The sequence below is a fragment of the Bradysia coprophila genome, unplaced genomic scaffold, assembly GCF_014529535.1.
Source record: "Bradysia coprophila strain Holo2 unplaced genomic scaffold, BU_Bcop_v1 contig_373, whole genome shotgun sequence".
NCBI lineage: Eukaryota > Metazoa > Arthropoda > Insecta > Diptera > Sciaridae > Bradysia > Bradysia coprophila.
Window position 1 is genome coordinate 2,165,145 of NW_023503632.1, and position 13,800 is coordinate 2,178,944.

The 13,800-nt window shown below is 38.2% G+C and overlaps 2 protein-coding genes across 2 annotated transcripts; both read left to right on the plus strand.

The window, feature by feature from the left end:
• Positions 1–2,040: 2,040 nt before the first annotated feature.
• On the plus strand, positions 2,041–3,844 carry LOC119081959 (RNA-splicing ligase RtcB homolog). Its single transcript, XM_037191262.1, has 3 exons — positions 2,041–3,177; positions 3,238–3,537; positions 3,598–3,844. Exons 1-3 carry the CDS (start codon positions 2,185–2,187, stop codon positions 3,823–3,825), a joined length of 1,521 nt encoding a protein of 506 aa, XP_037047157.1. The 5' UTR covers positions 2,041–2,184; the 3' UTR covers positions 3,826–3,844.
• A 5,994-nt stretch (positions 3,845–9,838) lies between these two features.
• On the plus strand, positions 9,839–12,639 carry LOC119081978 (RNA-splicing ligase RtcB homolog). The gene is made up of 5 exons (XM_037191291.1): positions 9,839–10,013; positions 10,804–11,101; positions 11,173–11,972; positions 12,033–12,333; positions 12,394–12,639. The coding sequence occupies exons 3-5, from the start codon at positions 11,469–11,471 to the stop codon at positions 12,528–12,530; spliced, it is 942 nt and encodes a 313-aa protein (XP_037047186.1). The 5' UTR covers positions 9,839–10,013; positions 10,804–11,101; positions 11,173–11,468; the 3' UTR covers positions 12,531–12,639.
• The last annotated feature ends 1,161 nt before the right edge of the window (positions 12,640–13,800 follow it).

Below are 13,800 nucleotides of genomic sequence, written 5' to 3' on the forward strand. Positions count from 1 at the left end.
AAAAGTAAAAAATAATTTAATCACTCGAGCAATGTATAAGTTAAATTGTTTTCGGGTGAAACTAGAACTTCTCAATTTTTCGTGGGTTAATGAAGTTGAAGTTGTCGTAAATAAAAGAACGTCTCAGACTAAATGTGTGAGTCATGTGATTGATATGTTCTATGTTGAAAGGTAAAGTCAATCCCAACAAAAATCTTTTCGAGAAAAGTGTGAAGCAGTCTTTGAAGTACAATTTCTAAAATGAATGATATCGCTAGAGTTGACGCTTTCAGCTTCGTTACGCAAAAATTAAATTTTACACCCAATTAGTTCAAACAAGCTGGCTTAGTTTTATCTCATCATCTGCCAAATAATTTTTACCAACAAAAATTTGCCGAAGAAAGTAACTCTCTATCTTTCATAACCCAAAAAAATGTTAGTCCTTTCATCCTACGCTCGAGTAGCTCAAAATTTGGTCACTCTAATCACTCTAGCTCAAACGAATCTGCCCGATTTTTTTAAATTATTTTTTTGTTCGAATCGTGTTACGAATACCTTTCATTTGATGGGTCACACGCCTCTGTAGGTTTCAATACAGCTAAGCTACAGCCGAAAACACGTTCCCGACCCTCGAAAACCACACTCAGAAACCACTTCGAGGCCAATAAAACAAAATTCTGGTTTTTCCTGGGGTTTTTATGCCCACCCTGAGGTTCCTGCAAAATTTCATGGAGATTGGCTGACTAGTTTCCGAGATCTACCGTCGATAGATAGACAGATAGATAGAAACATACAGAGTAAGTTGAAAGATTTTGATTGTTTGGGAAAAGTCAATTTGGTGTATTTTGTATGAAAAGTGCCAATTTCAAAACGATGTATATCCGGTAATTTTAAAGGTACATAGTCGAGTGATAGCTCGTTTTCCTCGTATTTGAAGCGAGAATATGTTTTGTGGTGATATAGGCCAAAGGGTAGAAACTGAAATGTTCGGCTATATATAGTTGCCGCGTCTCAAAAAAATTTCTTCGTTCTTTTTTCGGAAGTTAGACTGCGTCAAGTCCTCCGCTATCGCTCCGGACAAGATTCATGCCACAATATTAACTAAATTGTTTACGCAAACGGATCCTAAATTACACATGGACCCATAGGATACGCATACCTATTGTGAAATGCATATACGCTAATGCTTGATTTCCACTTACCAAAAAAGTACTCCGTGAGAGAGACAAAATCGAATTTTTTCAAATTTTGCTTTGTTTACTTGACAGCTCGCTCTCTCACGACTCTCTCACTTTTTGTTGAGTGGAAACAATACTTAACTTACGTTTATTAATATGTTTCTAACGGCTATCATCTGTTATCAATAAAAATTTCAGTAATAAACGACAAGCTCTGACTAAAATTCTTAGATCAAATGAAGTAATAGATCCGAAAGTAGAACTGCTGATTTGCTTGCCGCCTGTGAAAGGCTCACACATTGTCGTGGTCATACATTAGAGAGCTATAGTCAGGTTGTCTACCTCTACCTAGGGAAAAATTACAATTTCTCGGGTGACTTATGATTATTTTGATCACAGCACTGCTTCTAGCACAGAAAACATTCGGAGGCTGATGAAATCACAGTAGGTACTGTGTTTCTTTTGAAAAGACTTGTCTTCGTTAAGTTAAAACATACAAACAATCCTAGGCAGTAGCTCTTATCACTAAATCCTTCAAATTTGAGACTTGTCAATTGGGTGTACACAGCAGCTCTCTAGCAATATCACACCAATTGTTTACAAAATTAGGAGGCCAAAAATCGTACAGTGTCGCTTGTCAATTTCATTACACTGTATTCATACACTTCTAAAATAATGAAATTTTGTAAACAATTGGTGTGATATTGCTAGAGAGTTGCCTTGGTGTACATCGTGTACATACGAGGAGCAGTGCTGTATTTTGATTCAAAAAATAACTATTCAAACTCCTGAAGGAACGATTCAGTTAGGCCTCCCTTTTTTCGAAAAATTCGCCTCGATTTGAAAACGGAACATAGTCGCTGAACTACACACACATCACACATTCACACAAACAGTGTATCTCAGAAAAAAACACCGGACAGACCATTTAGGAATACGATTACGAATCCTGCGTTATTTTCTACATTCACTGAAAAAATTACTCGAAATTTAATTTACCATCAAGTGCCAATCATTAAGTCTAACAATGGTTGTCCGTCCCTACGAGCAGGAATTAAAGTACATTGAGAAAATCAATGACCATTCCTATCGCATCAAAGTCGGATTCCAACCAAACATGAATGTCGAGGGAGTCTTCTACGTAAACAGTCACCTCGAAAAGTTGATGTTCGAAGAATTGCGAAATGCCTGTCGACCAGGCCAAACGGGTGGCTTCTTGCCAGGAGTCAAACAAATAGCCAATGTTGCTGCTCTGCCCGGCATTGTGGGAAAATCGGTCGGTTTACCGGATATACACTCCGGCTACGGATTTGCTATTGGTAACATGGCAGCGTTTGATATTAACGATCCGAATTCGATTGTGTCACCGGGTGGTGTTGGTTTCGACATTAATTGTGGCGTGCGTTTGTTGCGTACGAATTTGTTTGAGAAAGATGTACAGCCAGTCAAAGAGCAAATTGCCCAGAGTTTATTCGATCATATTCCGGTCGGGGTCGGTTCCAAAGGTATTATACCGATGAATGCCAAAGATTTGGAAGAAGCTTTGGAAATGGGAATGGACTGGTCGCTGCGAGAAGGATACGTCTGGGCTGAAGATAAGGAACATTGTGAAGAGTATGGACGCATGTTGAGTGCCGATCCGTCAAAGGTCAGTATGCGTGCAAAGAAGCGAGGTCTACCACAGTTGGGAACATTGGGTGCAGGGAATCACTACGCCGAGATTCAAGTGGTTGACGAAATCTACGATAAATTTGCGGCGAGCAAAATGGGAATTGAAGATAAAGGGCAAGTTTGTGTGATGATTCATTCAGGAAGTCGAGGCTTCGGTCATCAAGTTGCTACGGATGCATTGGTTCAAATGGAAAAGGCAATGAAACGTGACAAAATTGAAACCAACGATCGACAACTAGCTTGTGCACGGATCAAATCCACCGAGGGACAAGACTATCTAAAGGCCATGGCTGCTGCAGCAAATTTCGCTTGGGTTAACCGAAGTTCGATGACATTTTTGACTAGACAGGTAACGCTTACACAAATTAAAAGTTTTTTCTTGGTCTTCATCACATTTTCCGTGCATCAGGCCTTTGCAAAACAGTTCAAAACTACCCCGGATGACCTGGATATGCATGTCATTTACGACGTGTCACATAACGTTGCCAAAATTGAAGAGCACATGGTAGATGGAAAACAAAAAACGCTTCTAGTCCATCGAAAAGGCGCTACAAGAGCCTTCCCGCCACATCACCCATTGATACCAGTCGACTATCAATTAACTGGTCAGCCAGTGCTGGTTGGTGGCACTATGGGAACTTGCAGTTACGTTTTGACGGGAACCGAAAAAGGAATGAGCGAAACGTTTGGCTCGACGTGTCATGGAGCGGTAAGATAGTGGTGTTTCCAACCGAAGCAAACTCAGCAAAACAAACGATTCTCTTTGTAGGGACGAGCTCTGTCGCGCGCCAAGTCACGCAGAAATTTAGATTATTTGGACGTGCTCGAAAATATGAAATCTCTTGGCATAGCGATACGCGTTGCATCACCGAAATTGGTAATGGAAGAGGCACCAGAGTCCTATAAAAATGTTACCGACGTTGTTGATACTTGTCATGCCGCTGGAATTAGCAAAAAATGCATTAAGTTGAGACCGATCGCTGTAATCAAAGGCTAAATAAAATTTTCATAATTTTCGTGCGCATCTTTTTTGGAAAGACTCAGGGTCGCTAAGACATGTAAAAAATCGTTCAGATACAAAATGGAAGCTCCCAGAGACTTATAATCTCATAATAAATATAAAAAGCCTTAAACCGAAGCGATACTGTAGTATAGACGGAACTGTGAATCTAGGACACGGTTAAAATCGTCAGGAACGATATTATCGTTCAAAAAACGATAATATCGTTTGATAATGTTGTCGTGGGCGATATTATCGTGCGGCGGAAATAAATTGAGTAGAAAATTCGTATTATGAGGAAACGTGCAGCTAGCTAGAGATTGCTCGGCGATTCTTTTATTTTAATTAACTGTAAAGGCAGACACTTTTCTATGAAAACTTTTTCCGATTTTTGTAAAAAAAATCCAATTTTTTCCCGATTTTCCACCAAATTTTCACGATTTTCCCTAAAATTGTTTTTAATTTTTTTTTTAAATTGTGAAAATCGTTTTCATAAAAAAAGGTTTTGTTTCAAAGCTTGAACCGAAGTTATAAGCAAGAAACATTTTTTTATCAGTTCAAAATTACAGAACCTGGGATAAAAATGAAAATACTAGTTTTTGTGAGTTTTTTGACCTAGGCCTCGCCTCGGCTTTTAATACGTATAGTTATGTAGAAGACTAGTCGAGCATTGTTATGATGTCGTCGGTCATAAAATCATAAAATGTTTTTTCATGTGTCGGGGCCGAAAATGAGGAAGTTTTGAGATTTTTCTCGGGTTTTCGACCACTTACATGAAATTTTTTTTGAGTATCTGTTTTGGACGATTGATCTTAGGCACTTTCGCATGTAGCCCTCACTTCATTCGGGCTACAACTCGCGAAATTGCCTAAAAACAATCGTCCAAAGCAGATACACAAATAACCAAGGGCCCTCTCAATAGAACAAACTGACAAATTAAAATGAAAAATCATATGTTTAAATGTGTGTGTGACAGCTTCGTGTGCAGACAGTATAGGGACTCTTAATGTCAAAAGTAAGGGACTCATAACGTCAAATAACTATTGTTTTTCTGTCACTACGATTTGTTTTGTAATAAATGTTTCTTCTCTTTTTCCTGAAAAGTAAGACTTTTCTTTAAACGGACCGTTGTCGTATTGTTGTTGTGTAGCTAAAAATATTGTTTTTAGCCCCGTACGAAGTACTGGAGGCTTATAAGATTAATATGCCGTTTGTAACATGTTGAATTGGAAGCAGACGGTTACGGCAAAAAATTAGTCTATGTTCATAGATAACGAATCCGCAATAAAAAACAAGGCATCAGAACAGTCGGAGCGTTTGCTGCGACTTAGTTCCGTACGATCCGTAATCCTATTTCGTCCGTAACCATAATACGTCCGTAGCCGTAATACGCCCGGAACCCTAATACGTCTACAACCCTCTAATGCGTCTGTTACCAAAATGCAAGTCAAGTTGGGCATGGTCAAATTTACTGAAAGTGTTCATTTTTAAAATTGCGCATAGCGCAATTACGAAAGCCCGTACGAAGTACCTCTCAAATAAAACCAACAATTTACGACATTATTTTATAAACCCAAATTTTTTTGCCAACTTTCCATTGGGTATTCAATTACCTCTCAAATAAAACAAAAACTAGCAAAATCGGTTGAGATTTACTCGATTTATGTGCAAAAAGCACTTAGGGCCGAGTAGCGGCCTTAGTCCAAGGGCGCAAATTTGAAACTTTTTTTGCCATCATTCTATTCGGCATTCAATTATCTCTCAAATGAAACAAAAACTAGCAAAATCGGATGAGATTTACTCGATTTATGTGCAAAAAACACTTAGGGCCGAGTAGCGGCCTTAGTCCAAGGGCCCAAATTTGAAAAATTTTTCGCCACGTTCTTTTCGGTATTCAATTACCTTCCATAAAAAACTAAATCTAGCAAAATCGGATGAGATTTACTCGATTTATGTGCAAAAAACACTTAGGGCCGAGTAGCGGCCTTAGTCCAAGGGCCCAAATTTTAAACTTCTTTCGCCACGTTCTTTTCGGTATTCAATTACCTTCCATAAAAAACTAAATCTAGCAAAATCGGATGAGATTTACTCGATTTATGTGCAAAAAACACTTAGGGCCGAGTAGCGGCCTTAGTCCAAGGGCCCAAATTTGAAACTTTTTTTGCCATCATTCTATTCGGCATTCAACTATCTCTCAAATGAAACAAAATCTAGCAAAATCGGATGAGATTTACTCGATTTATGTGCAAAAAACACTTAGGGCCGAGTAGCGGCCTTAGTCCAAGGGCCCAAATTTGAAACATTTTTTGCCATCATTCTATTCGGTATTCAATTATCTCTCAAATAAAACAAAATCTAGCAAAATCGGATGAGATTTACTCGATTTATGTGCAAAAAACACTTAGGGCCGAGTAGCGGCCTTAGTCCAAGGGCCCAAATTTGAAACTTTTTTTGCCATCATTCTATTCGGCATTCAACTATCTCTCAAATGAAACAAAATCTAGCAAAATCGGATGAGATTTACTCGATTTATGTGCAAAAAACACTTAGGGCCGAGTAGCGGCCTTAGTCCAAGGGCCCAAATTTGAAACATTTTTTGCCATCATTCTATTCGGTATTCAATTATCTCTCAAATAAAACAAAATCTAGCAAAATCGGATGAGATTTACTCGATTTATGTGCAAAAAACACTTAGGGCCGAGTAGCGGCCTTAGTCCAAGGGCCCAAATTTGAAACTTTTTTCGCCACGTTCTTTTCGGTATTCAATTACCTTCCATAAAAAACTAAATCTGGCAAAATCGGATGAGATTTACTCGATTTATGTGGAAAAAACACTTAGGGCCGAGTAACGACCTTTGAGCCCTCCCAACAAGCTCGCGTTGCATCCCACACAAAAACAATGTTCAGCAACTTTGTTCTACTCGTCAATACCTTTCATTTGATATATCACAAGCAGCTATTACGTGCGTATTTCGGTAGATATCGTCGAAAGACTGAAAAACACCTATAGGGCCCTAGCTCTGGAAGGGCCGACCCTACCATGCCCATTTTCGAACTTGACCTTACTTTTGTCGATACCAATCGGGGAAAAAAAGAATTTTGAAAAAAGGTTGTGATTTGCTCAAGCTAGAGGGGTCACGGACGGACGGACGGACGGACATTTTTTTTATTGCGGATTCGTCATCTATGAACATAACCAAAAGCTTTGCCCTTACTGTCTGCTTCCAATTCGACGTGTTACAAACGGCATATTAATCTTATAAGCCCCCAGTACTTCGTACGGGGCTAAAAATGTCCGTCCGTCTGTCCGTCCGTCTGTGACCCCTATAACTCGAGTAAATCACAACCTTTCTTGAAAATTCTTTTTTTTCCCGTTTGGTAATGCCAAAAGAAAGGCTAAGTTCGAAGATGGGCGATTTTGGGTCGACCCCTCCCGAGCTGGGGCCCAATAAGCGAATTAAGGCTTTTCGATTATATCTCCGGAAATTTAAACGCTACACTTGTTAGTGATACGTCAAATGAAAGGTATTCACAATACCAATAGACAAAAAAAAATTTCATGGAAATTGGATGACCGACTCGTGAGTTAGAGCCCATGATGTGAACCAGGTACAGGGCGGCAAGCCGTTTTTGATTGTAGGTCGGCCAAATTTGAATTTTGCTTTATTAAATAGGTATTGAACGTACCAATAGATTCTATTGCTCTGCGACCAAATGACCGAGAGCAATAATTTTTACATAGTTGTTCTTAGAATTTGTCCCTCTACCGATTCCAGTTTCAAACACTGGTCCAGCAACTTCCACTGGGCCAGGCGACGCTGTTCCTAGTTCTCAGAAACGGCTCAGTGGTTGCGCCTGCAGCATGTGCCGTTGTATAGTACATGTCTCCCCTAACTCAGATATGAAAAGTGTATTAAACAACTTGATGTAACCGGAAAACGTTTATATTTGAAGTTAAGGAAAATAAAGTCACTAAATTGTTCCAAAAATGCTAAAATTTGTTGTTGAATTTCTCGGGAATTTAAAAAATATTCCGCTGTAGGGATGTTGGCTGTAATTAGTTAGCACACAAAATTAATAGTCAAAGTGAACTGGGTACTGTCATTAGTTTCGCCAACTGAAGAGATCTATACAAACGTCACTGCTCTCGCTGGAGTGTTGCCAACGTTGCCAAGTGTGTTTGTGTAAAAATGACATTCATTCATTCATTACACGCCAATTTATTTATTTTGTGTACAGATCACGTCCAAATTTTGTAATTTTTTGTAAAAAAAATGAGTGGAACGAGCGCAATTGAAATGCGAAATCAAGAAAAAATGAATGGTAATTATGTTACTAGATAGATCCAAATATCTACAATTTTTCTGAGAAGTTGTTCTTTGTTAGATGTTGCCCAGACGACTTAGTTAACTCTTTCGAACAACAACATCGACAAAATTTATTCAATTCTTTGGTAGTAGAGTAACTGCACACTGAACGACGTTTTCTATGTAAGTCCCTTCCAACGTCTTCCTGATCTGCTTGCACCTTCACAACTAAGTCTTTGATCATTTTATAATCTTTCGACTTGTTTGACTGTCCGATTTGCAAAGGACCCGCAATTTTCCACTAAAGTTTATATTTGGATCAGTTTTCGATTCAACCAGATGCTGGGCTTCACACTATTCTGTGCATAAAATTTCGCTTTGAACTTTCCCGTCAGACAATTTTTCGATTGCGTTCTCATGTTGTCGCCTCAATTACTCATTTTCTTTGAATTACGTCGATTCACTTTCCAGTTTCCGTTTTAAAAGATAACATTTATGAGCCTGATCCTACAGTTGCTATTCGATTTGAACACGACCCTCGAAGTCAGAACTTTCATATGAGATCTACACAATTCTTGGCCAGAAAACGATTAATTTTGGTGTCTTCGGTTTACTTTTAGGTTACGTCACTTTTGTTATCTATGATTTTGAAGGGCTGAACCCGACAATGTTCATCTCGAAGGATAGAGAAGAGCTGTATACACAAATTAAAAACGCGGCTAAAACGGAAGCAGACCCCCGACTTTTTGATTACAGTACAAAGTTTGAAGTGAAAGATGCCCTAACACTATTCCGAAATCAGACGACATCATACTATGCTGTATTCCCTGGGGAAACTTTACCATCCGTCGGAGTGCATATTCAACACCAATCGTCATCAAGCATCCATGATTCAGTAGCCGGACAGCAAATTCAATACCAGTCTATATCAACAATCAATGGTTTCAGTGGTATGTGGGAAGAGATAAAACGTAAGTTGACAAACAAAATGCCATAAGACTAAGATCCGGTGCTACATACTCCTTAGTAAGTTATGTATTTGGCTTGCTTAATCGGCCTTTAATTTATAGTTAATTCGAATTGGTTTTAGAAATATTGCGATTTTTACTCATAATTATCGTTCATGGAGGCTCAATTTATAAGTTTCATGATATACGTCAATTTTTTAATATGCGTAAAAATCACAATCTCTCCAATTATTTTAATTCCTGCATCAAACGCAAAGCAATACCAAGCATTAATACAGATTTTCAACGTTCATTGTATGTACTGTAGAGTATGTATACTGTATACGGCGCTACCTAATGTTTTCGAAAATATTCTCTTTCTTAATTTCTGTTATTTTTCCAAAATTTTCGAAGCTGCGTTTGATGAAGGTTCATGAAAATCAAGAATTTACTTGGTATTTCAGTGCGAGGTTCGAATTTTTTGATGTTTTATTTTTTTTTCGTTTTTTTTTTCTATTCAGCCTATTTGATGCCCTTAGATATGGGCAGTAGATTCGCAATAGTTTATAGCGCGAACGACTGCATTGTGAAATTATGTGACGACAATCAAATTTTAAATTATTTCTTAGTATCTGTAGTCAGTCTGCTTTTGTACTTTAACGTAATGATTAATTTATGTATCGTAATATTTAGAAGAAATCCACTTTTTGGGATTTTATTTTTATGTTTATTTATTGGCCTTATTTCATGGGTCATAGTTATAACCAAAGTCTTTGTTAATTCAAATAATAAGACGCATCAACCAGAATGTTGCGAAACGTTGCATCAAAATTTCACTGTACTGCTACATCTTATGAAAAATTGCACGTGGACTAACTAATCAAAAGCAGCATTTTCATCAATTATACTTCAACAACAATCAAACCAAATGGTAAGGAAATATTTTAAACATTTTGTTCGTACAGTTCAACGTATTTAAGTTCATTCATTATGTTAATAAGTCGTTCAATATTTTGAGTGGCTGCCATGTAAACATCGGGCGTATGTGAATGTAAATTTGTTTCGAAAACACGGTTTTAATGAAGTATAATCTTGTGACGACAATTATGTTGGTACAATCGTTGTCGAGTTTATGTTTAAAACTTTTTGTCATATCGGAATTGAATTAACTTTTTCATTTAATTTCAATAATTTCCATGATGTCTCTGGCTCGTTGGTTACTTTACCAACTTTACCTTCACCTTTCAGTCTTGTGAAGAAATTTTACTTCAAGTTTCTCACCTCTACCAACTACTTCAATGTCGAAATTCTTGAACACTAACCACTAACATTTGGTCGAGTTTATGGATGCATGGCGATGGCGGTAGGACAGTTACTGACTTTGATCTTAGAACGTAGTTTGACTTTTACCAGCCCGGATAACGGGCTCACAATAACATCAATCTGATTCGGTAACCGTTACCGAATCAGGTTGATGTTATTGTGGGTAACCTCCCCGATTTCCTTCTTCTATGCCATTAATGGGACAACACTCAATGCATGGATTACCAAGACAAATATATCCGAATTTTCCGATTGAATTAAATAATTTTGCGGTACGCGTTGTTACTCTTTTAAAACGGGAAACATTTCCAGGCGAATAAGAAAAATGTGTCCTTTGGAGTCGCTATTTCGTATTATATGCAGACGAACTGAACGTTTTTTTTTTGTTATTGTCACAGATGCATCCACATTTCAATGCAACACCGTATGGCATCACCACATTACCAGCCGAATATGCGAAACACGCCCGTCTCTGTCAACCAATTCAATCAATGTTTAGTGCAGGAAATTCAACAAAATCATCCCATGTTGCCGTTCAATCGATTGAACAATAACTTTAACCATCATCCGCAACTGAATCAAATTCAAATGCAACATCACAATAACAGCAACAACAACAACAACAATAATGGAAATCATACAATGAATGGAAAGAATTCTCAGATGATGCAGCAGATGAAGGTGAACGGAAATTTGGTAAGAATTCTACACCGGTTGCATAGCGGAATTCAATTTACTGATGATTTTCGTTCAATTGCCATTGATAGCACGAAGAGTATGACGAATATGCCAATTTGATAAGCACAGTTGAATACCGGCACAGTGTCCAAGGAACGCAAGTCGAAATTGAAGGGCGAACGAGAAAACAAGGACCACAAAGATGTGGTGGGCCCGGAATCGTCAAGCCCATTTATAACGTCAATTGAAATATCTGCCCAAAGAAAATCTCGCCAGATATTGATGCACATCGAAACGCTGTACCGCATCGTGTTGAAATTGGAGGATCTGGAAAAGTTTATTCGATCATATTCCGGTCGGGGTCGGTTCCAAAGGTATTATACCGATGAATGCCAAAGATTTGGAAGAAGCTTTGGAAATGGGAATGGACTGGTCGCTGCGAGAAGGATACGTCTGGGCTGAAGATAAGGAACATTGTGAAGAGTATGGACGCATGTTGAGTGCCGATCCGTCAAAGGTCAGTATGCGTGCAAAGAAGCGAGGTCTACCACAGTTGGGAACATTGGGTGCAGGGAATCACTACGCCGAGATTCAAGTGGTTGACGAAATCTACGATAAATTTGCGGCGAGCAAAATGGGAATTGAAGATAAAGGGCAAGTTTGTGTGATGATTCATTCAGGAAGTCGAGGCTTCGGTCATCAAGTTGCTACGGATGCATTGGTTCAAATGGAAAAGGCAATGAAACGTGACAAAATTGAAACCAACGATCGACAACTAGCTTGTGCACGGATCAAATCCACCGAGGGACAAGACTATCTAAAGGCCATGGCTGCTGCAGCAAATTTCGCTTGGGTTAACCGAAGTTCGATGACATTTTTGACTAGACAGGTAACGCTTACACAAATTAAAAGTTTTTTCTTGGTCTTCATCACATTTTCCGTGCATCAGGCCTTTGCAAAACAGTTCAAAACTACCCCGGATGACCTGGATATGCATGTCATTTACGACGTGTCACATAACGTTGCCAAAATTGAAGAGCACATGGTAGATGGAAAACAAAAAACGCTTCTAGTCCATCGAAAAGGCGCTACAAGAGCCTTCCCGCCACATCACCCATTGATACCAGTCGACTATCAATTAACTGGTCAGCCAGTGCTGGTTGGTGGCACTATGGGAACTTTGCAGTTACGTTTTGACGGGAACCGAAAAAGGAATGAGCGAAACGTTTGGCTCGACGTGTCATGGAGCGGTAAGATAGTGGTGTTTCCAACCGAAGAAAACTCAGCAAAACAAACGATTCTCTTTGTAGGGAAGAGCTCTGTCGCGCGCCAAGTCACGCAGAAATTTAGATTATTTGGACGTGCTCGAAAATATGAAATCTCTTGGCATAGCGATACGCGTTGCATCACCGAAATTGGTAATGGAAGAGGCACCAGAGTCCTATAAAAATGTTACCGACGTTGTTGATACTTGTCATGCCGCTGGAATTAACAAAAAATGCATTAAGTTGAGACCGATCGCTGTAATCAAAGGCTAAATAAAATTTTCATAATTTTCGTGCGCATCTTTTTTGGAAAGACTCAGGGTCGCTAAGACATGTAGAAAAATCGTTCAGATACAAAATGGAAGCTCCCAGAGACTTATAATCTCATAATAAATATAAAAAGCCTTAAACCGAACCGATACTGTAGTATAGACGGAACTGTGAATCTAGGACACGGTTAAAATCGTCAGGAACGATATTATCGTTCAAAAAACGATAATATCGTTTGATAATGTTGTCGTGGGCGATATTATCGTGCGGCGGAAATAAATTGAATTGAAAATTCGTATTATGAGGAAACGTACAGCTAGCTAGAGATTGCTCGGCGATTCTTTTATTTTAATTAACTGTAAAGGCAGACACTTTTCTATGAAAACTTTTTCCGATTTTCCACCAAATTTTCACTATTTTCCCTAAAATTGTTTTTATTTTTTTTTTAATTGTGAAAATCGTTTTCATAAAAAAAAGGTTTTGTTTCAAAGCTTGAACCGAAGTTAAAAGCAAGAAACATTTTTTTATCAGTTCAAAATTACAGAACCTGGGATAAAAATGAAAATACTAGTTTTTGTGAGTTTTTTGACCTAGGCCTCGCCTCGGCTTTTAATACGTATAGTTATGTAGAAGACTAGTCGAGCATTGTTATGATGTCGTCGGTAAATGGTTTCTTTGAAAATAAAAACCCGCGCATGTCCATCAATCATAAAATGTTTTTGTTTTTCTGTCACTACGATCTGTTTTGTAATAAATGTTTCTTCTCTTTTTCCTGAAAAGTTAGACTTTTCTTTAAACGGACCGTTGTTGTATTGTTGTTGTGTAGCTAAAAATATTGTTTTTAGCCCCGTACGAAGTACTGGGGGCTTATAAGATTAATATGCCGTAATTTTGAGGTAAAATTCCAAAAATTAATTGAAATGGGCAATAATTGTTAATAGCTGTGGATGGAGTTGTGTTATAACAATACGTAAAATATGATAACCAATCATCCCAATCAGTTTTACTGTCATTGATGTAAGATCGAATATACTCATTAAAAGTTCTGTGTGATCTTTCTACTGTACCTAACGTTCTATGATGATATGCAGTTGACGTGTTATGAGGAATTTTCAAAAGTTTACACAATTCCTTAATAACATTATTCAAATATTCTGTACCTCTATCAGTCAATATCTGCTT